At 43.1% G+C, this 6,881-nt stretch overlaps 1 protein-coding gene across 13 annotated transcripts; it reads right to left on the bottom strand.

The window, feature by feature from the left end:
* Positions 1–499: 499 nt before the first annotated feature.
* Positions 500–6,676, bottom strand: LOC127341344 (uncharacterized). Of its 13 annotated transcripts, XR_011754876.1 has the most exons (12): positions 5,924–6,674; positions 5,725–5,801; positions 5,484–5,581; positions 5,257–5,407; positions 5,093–5,167; positions 4,184–4,522; positions 3,125–3,385; positions 2,933–3,043; positions 2,692–2,843; positions 1,570–1,643; positions 1,292–1,442; positions 500–847 (listed from the first exon to the last, which is right to left on the bottom strand). XR_011754876.1 is itself a non-coding variant. In XM_071827939.1 (11 exons), the coding sequence occupies exons 1-5, from the start codon at positions 6,110–6,112 to the stop codon at positions 4,491–4,493; spliced, it is 435 nt and encodes a 144-aa protein (XP_071684040.1). In that variant the 5' UTR covers positions 6,113–6,676; the 3' UTR covers positions 500–847; positions 1,292–1,442; positions 1,570–1,643; positions 2,692–2,843; positions 2,933–3,043; positions 3,125–3,385; positions 4,184–4,490. The 13 variants fall into 13 exon arrangements, 2 of the variants coding, with proteins under 2 accessions (XP_071684040.1, XP_071684041.1); XR_011754880.1 differs by lacking the exon at positions 5,484–5,581 and adding an exon at positions 1,961–2,107 and having other exon boundaries at positions 1,570–1,629; positions 5,725–6,675; XR_011754878.1 differs by lacking the exon at positions 5,484–5,581 and adding an exon at positions 1,961–2,107 and having other exon boundaries at positions 5,725–6,675.
* Between the last annotated feature and the right edge of the window lie 205 nt (positions 6,677–6,881).

Genomic DNA, 6,881 nt, shown 5'->3' on the forward strand with positions numbered 1-6,881 from the left:
AAAACAACGGCGAGGAGTGGACCATGTGGATGAAATAAGTCATCGGCATAATCGTCGATGATGCCCTTCTATATTTACACATTTTGTCGCGCCACATTGGCGTATCATGCCTATCATATCTAAAAATTACATGCAAAATGCTAAACTGGAGTTAAACCGTGCGCAAAGTCTCCTAAATTGGATATTTTGGTAAAAGTTTCACTAAATAGGGTAAATATGTGTCACACATGCACAACTACAGGGTAAAAAGTAGAATTCACTCTACAATAAATAAGACTATGGTTCTGTCAAAAGCAACAAAAGTAACAAATGAATAGCAAAAACATCTACGTAAGCTGCCTATGGGTATGATATGCTAGCTGATAAGAATGAAACACAACCACTATTTATGTACATTATCTTCAGTCTTTTGCTGAACAACTTTGCACAACTTGATAATACTTGCTCCATGTTCTAACATAATTGACCAATATGTACACATTATTTAAATATCATCAGGTTTACTAACAAAATACTTCTCTTTCCAATTTATTCAACAAAGTACATAAGAAAAGTTACAAATAATTGGCCAGCATGTAGCAATGTAACCCGCGATCCAAATGTTTACGCGCTATTAACGGTCTAACAATCATGCGCACATTGACTTAACACATGGATGTGTTTTGTACAAAGATAAATTAAATAGCAGCATAAGAATGATTGAAAAGAGAATGATCCTAGTCAAAATTTAGTTCAGATTGGTGGCTTGCCTATTTTTCTGGACTAACTCAGCATGTTTGGATTCTGGACTCTGAGCATGATCAATCACTGGGAATCATTCAACCAGAAGGATGTACAAAGCCGAGATCTACAAAGAAAGAAATAAAGGATTGAAGAATTATAAACATGCTAGTGAACTCAGAAACAAGAAATTACTAAAGGGACGTTATATACAAAAATAAGCTAAAAATCCCAGAAGGTTCTATCAATTATGTCCGCAATCTTTTTACCATGCAAAATATTGTGTATGCTAGAACATGGCATGAGAAAAAAACTTAGGTGGATTTTCTTAGTCATATGTGCGTTAAAACCTGTCAATATGATATACACGAAAGAGCCGGACCACTTTTACAACTACGTACTACAGAATCGAGTCACCCAAACCTTGAGTACGCACCTACAAAACAACTGCGAACAACAATGGCATTGGAGTTTAAAGCAAGGAACAAAAAAATACTTCTCAAGCCAGCACACATGGCTGCACGTAGCAAGACACCATGATGAGATCATGGATCGGAATTTGGGAAGGTACCTTGCTGAGTGCTGGCAACGGTCCTGGCGGCGAGTACAACAGAAATCTTAAGACAGATCTTTGGATGCATGTACAGCCAAAATTTTATGCCGCCATACAAATTGCACGGAGCAAGTTTTGAGCACACACAATCTTCCATTGGTAGGCAACACTGCAATTTTAGAGCTCAACACATCAGGCAAAATCTTGAAACGGCGATGAGTACAGAAGTATATGGAAAGCAAGCTTCAGTTCAGTAAACCAGTAAATCCACATAATCATGAGGGAGAACAGATTACCTTTTTGGTCTTCCCTACCCAAATAGAGCATCAAGGATACTCTAAACCTTCTCAATGATCCTGTACACCAAAGCCTGGTAATTTCAATTCGAAAGAAGATTCAAACAACCATGAATCATTTAGTTTAAGAAGCACTGGATAAACTTTCTTACCTCAACATGGATTAAGTATAGACAATCTAAAATTGTAGCTCAAGTGCGTAAATACTACGTGCATACAAAGTAACAGAAAGCATGTCCCTTTTATTAAAGAGGTGGCAAAACACATGAACAAAGTTGTGATTTCTGGCAGCTAGGTAGTATAAACAAAACATTTAATTCCAGGCTAGCACATAATAGGAGAAAACAATTACATGTGCAACAGATATAAAAAAATAATCCAAGTTGGTCACCTCACGATTAATTGCTCGAAATTTGTATTGCTGCCCATACTGGCCAAGCTCTTGACCGGCCGCAAACGGCACATGTTATTTTTACTCAGGCCTTTTTTGTGCTTCATGACCTAGCAGAAATCCTCGCGAGAAGCTAGCTAAAACTCGCTATTAATCAAAAAAGACAGAAAGATTTTATAAAATCTTTGTTTGTGTGTATTTGGCCGAGAGATATATGAGTTTGTGCAGGTGCCAAACAACATCACAATCCTTGATGTAGGCTCAACAAACAACTCCCATGCAGAACTATAACAAGTAACATGCTACGAAGGATCATATTTGTGGAAACCCCAACCTGAAACTTGATCAAGGAACAAATCACTCATATCATCGATGGCATGGAGAACTGAACCCATGGCTTATAATTTATTTAGACGAACTAAAAAGTTTCAGAGTATAAAAAACATAGCACACAATAAAAGGAAACACCTTCTGCAGTGGCACACCTAAGATCAACATATTCTTGCGCCTCTAGTTCTGGAGGAGGCGGAGCCGGGCGGCCGCTGTGCAGGACGGTGATAGTCGGGCAAGGTCATCACATATACTGAGGCTACAATGTTGCAGTGGTGTGCAAATGTGCAGGGAAACATTGCAAATTTGTGACGACCAATATTTCAATCAAGCAAGAACAAGGATGTGACTACAGAACCATAGCATATGGCAATAGAGAGAGAGGGAGAGAGAAAGCTCACCCTGCCATCAGCAGCTTGCAGTACAACAAAGCGGACATCTTTTCCCAGCTGCACATGAGGTCAAGAACACCACTCCGGCAGCCTGTCCCAACAACTGCGTTGAACGCCCTGCTCGCTGTTGCCTGGCATGACTTGGCCTCTTTTTCCGAGACCTGCCCACATGTGTTCAGGAAAACAATCAATTAGCAATTAAAAATCACAGTGCTTTACTCTAAGAAACCAGAGCGCTTGAGGATGCAACCAGGAGGGGGCATCGGCGTGTAGGATGGAGTGCGACCGACGTTCCTGCTCCACCTCCCTCCTCCAGCCCTCCACCATGGCCGATGACGATTGTCCAACAAACCCGTAGGCGCTATAGCAATCGAAATAAATATCAAGCTGGTTTCAAGGATGGCGCTGCATCATGCAGGAAACATAGAAAGTCTGTTAATACCTTTTAGTTCAGCATTATCTCCATCTATATTTAAGTATTTCCATCATCTATGGTTCATCACTCTCATCTATGGTCCACTCTTCTTGTGAATATCCTTTTAGAGAAACCTTGTTGGGACTATCTAAGATAACCGACACCAGCTTCTCTGAAATACTGTCGCAAAATCTGAACTTTTTTCCCTCTAGACTCCAGCTCTTCGATTAACTCCTATTTTGCACAAACGGCTTGTCATTTCCTCTCACTCCACAAGAGTTGCTCACTCTGAGATTGCAAAATAGGAAGACAGTAAAAATCATTCACGTTAGTGACTAAACGACAGGTTCAACAGTCTAAACCTGGATGGTGAAAAATCATTGCATCATATCTACAATTTAATTATCAGTATTGATTCCTATATTTTTCCATTAGAAAACATTTCACTACAGAAGTGATAATGGCAGTGAAACATCGGGACAGGTATAACAGAAGCCATTCCTACATGTCATGTTCAGAAGTGCCAAGCGGGGACAGGAACACCCTCCGGTGTGGCAGCACAGCGAGAAACTCAGCCTTTTAAATACTAATTTAGCAAGTTTGTGTAGGAATACGTAAATATCGAGAACATGACTTTAGGTAATAATAGTATTCTTATTTCCTTGGATAACCCACCTACTGCCCCCAATGGCAGGCACACCACCTACAGGCCGAAAGACAATCAGATGATTCGGTGAGAGAAGAAATTAAACTGCATGTGCATTGCAATGGGCACAAATATATGCATTTCAACGGGCATGAAGTATGCGCATTGCAATGGACACGAAGAGTAATGTACTAATATCCTTACATGCAATCCTTGAGTTCCTATTTTTTGTCATAAGGACAAATTTGACATAAAACTATAGATGTTCAAATCACGTAAAAAGAAATTTGGTGAGATCTTATAGAAAGACAATCATTTCCTACTCTTAGGACCCACCCAAATTCATCCTGGCCTGGATCCAAGCCAATTCAAATCTAACTGAAGCTAGTGTAGATAGTGACAATATGATAGTGAAGCATGGAAAGAAAATAAATGCATACCTCCCATTCAGCTGCAGTCAACGGGATAGCTGGATCAAGCATAGTTGTGAGAACATCAACTAAAGGCACCTCAGCAACAGTTGGCTTGAATAAGTCAGGCCTCATATTTAGGATAATACCCATGAACATGCCACATGCACTTCTCCCGCTGATACAAAACGTTTCTTTACTGCTCAGCACAAGCAACTAAGTCAGTGAAAGTGTTGGTCTTCTTCAACAGCTTCCCAGCTTCATAACACTGCCAACCCATTTCACCATCTCCGCGGATATGATCACATATATAAAACCCCTATCCACCAGAGAGAACCTAGATCCCCTGAAACTCGGATCTATGCATATCTGTTTGCATAAGGACCGTGCACAATAAGCATTGTTAGCACACCATACTTCTAGCTAAAACCTGAAATCTGTTAATAGTGTCAGTTATATGGCCACTTTTATGAGTTAAAAGGAAACTGCTATGTTTATCGGTTGTTCAGCAGACTTTATCAAACATACAATATCAAAAACCAGTATTATTAGATAGAAAAATTCTTTCACAGTTTAGTTTCTCCTTTCTTAGAATAAATCACTAATTGTAATAACACATGCCCATACTAATCATTAAAAACTACAACCCATGGGTACTAACATTATATGGACAATCCCATGTTTCAGCAGGAAACAACCCTGCAAGAGTATCAATGTGCGTATACCCTGCATAAGCTATCGACACATCAGACCCATATGGAAATCTGAAGCAGAAAAGAAACATAGTGCTGCATACACATCCCAAGGCTGATAGTTTTCTAAACAATACAGTTAAGCATACTTGTGCAAAACTTCAATGTCCATTGAGAGGGTAAACTAAACAAAAGCACCTGAAGCAAAATAACTGAAGAAAAGTGATAACTGCAAGAAGAAATTTACCACAAGGTTTCCTTAATTTTTGTTTTGCTTTGGCTTTGTTGGTATAGCCGGCTAGCTTGTCATTGTGACTGCAATCTGCATATATCAAAAGCACAACAAATTCATAGCCAAAATTAACCCCGAACGTCATATATGAACTAATGAGAGAACGTTAGAGTCTGTACCTAAGCTATTTGTATACAAAGGTTGAATCTGTACAAAATTGACTGTAGCAAGATATCTAAATCTGAGAATAATTATCTGATGCTTGAGTTTCAAATAATACAACATGAATATATTTTCCAATGAATCACTCATCTATTTAGCAATACTAACCTGCACAACCAATTGACAAAACTGAGAGGCAATATATTACAGGCAAGTCATAGAAGAGAGAGGTGATATAGCTTACCATGCAAGCCACTGTTGCTAAATTTCAGTAAAAGAAAATCTATTCAGTAGAATGAATATTACATGGATTAATTGTTCTCCTAGCTTTTCATCAAACACCTTGCAGGCACAAAATAAATAGCAGAGTAGAATGAATATTACATGGATTAATCGTTCCACTATCTTTTCATCAAACACCTTGCAGGCACAAAATAAATAGCAGCTGCACATACAAAGATGAGAGGGGTTAAAGGAGGCCTTACCCTAAGGTTTGCCAGCAGAAGCCTGAGCAGCTCTGTTGATACCGTCCTTCTATCCCCATACGAGACAAAGATGGGTCCTGGTGGAGGGGCAAAGAATGAACGGCGGCCGGCATGGAGGCTGACTCAAACACTAAGGATTGGACGGGGAGAGAAAAATGTTAGCATAAGGGGGAAGAGGATTAGGAGAAGCCAGGAGCACCTTATTTGGCCTGGGCCAGTGAGGATGAATTTCGTCTCCGTGGTGGCAGCGGCCCGTCCCTTTCTCTTCTACGCCACCAGCATGACCGGCGGACGCCTTCACGAATCTTTTGTCCAACCCAAGGCTGGCGCCCTGCTCGTGCCGCATGCGGCGCTCGCGCGCAAGATCGGCGCTCTCCGGGCCAACCATGGCGACGATGGGAAGCACTGCTCGCGCCCAAGGACGGCGCTACTCCGGGCCAGTCATGGCGACGAAGGGAGGTGGCGCTCGCGCCCAAGGCCAGCTATGGCGACATCGGGAGAACGACCATACGAGGGAGAGGCAGCCGCATCCCAAGAGCAGAGGCGAGTGGAGGTGGACGAGAAGCAGAAACGAGCAGGAAAGAGGGGCGGAAGAGAAATCGTCGAGGGATTGGGGACGAGGAAGCTCGCGAGCGGATTGGGGGTCGGTCGCTAGGCGAGAGGCGGCGAGGTATGGCCAGCGCGCCGCCGAGGAAGACTGCGGCCGACCCCCATGGCCCTGCCTTGCCGGAGCCGACGAAGACGACGCGAGCTCGGCCATGCGAGGCAGAGCCGCCTTTTCTTGCCTGGCTCACCGCTCGCCCTTGGTCTTGATGACCCAGAGCGAGAGGACGCGGGCGACGACGGCTCGCCGTAGAGGACGCCGCCGACGGCGCGGAGCGGGAGATGGGGAGGCGGCGGCCAAACGAGAGGGGATTGGGGGGAGAGCGCATGAATGGCTAGGGTTGTCGAGCACAGGCTGCGGTTTTGTCTCATCCGATCATCGTGCGCGGAAATACCCAATTTAGCCCTGCGGGTGGAGATCTTTTCCACGCCCCGACAGCAAGGCCTACCGAACGAAGTCGACCCGCAGTGACCGACGTGTGGGCCGGGACAGAACTGGGACCCACGTGCAGCCGCTGGTGGGTAACACACCGATGTTGCATGGGATTAGCTAG

This window comes from Lolium perenne, chromosome 3 (assembly GCF_019359855.2).
Source record: "Lolium perenne isolate Kyuss_39 chromosome 3, Kyuss_2.0, whole genome shotgun sequence".
Lineage (NCBI taxonomy): Eukaryota > Viridiplantae > Streptophyta > Magnoliopsida > Poales > Poaceae > Lolium > Lolium perenne.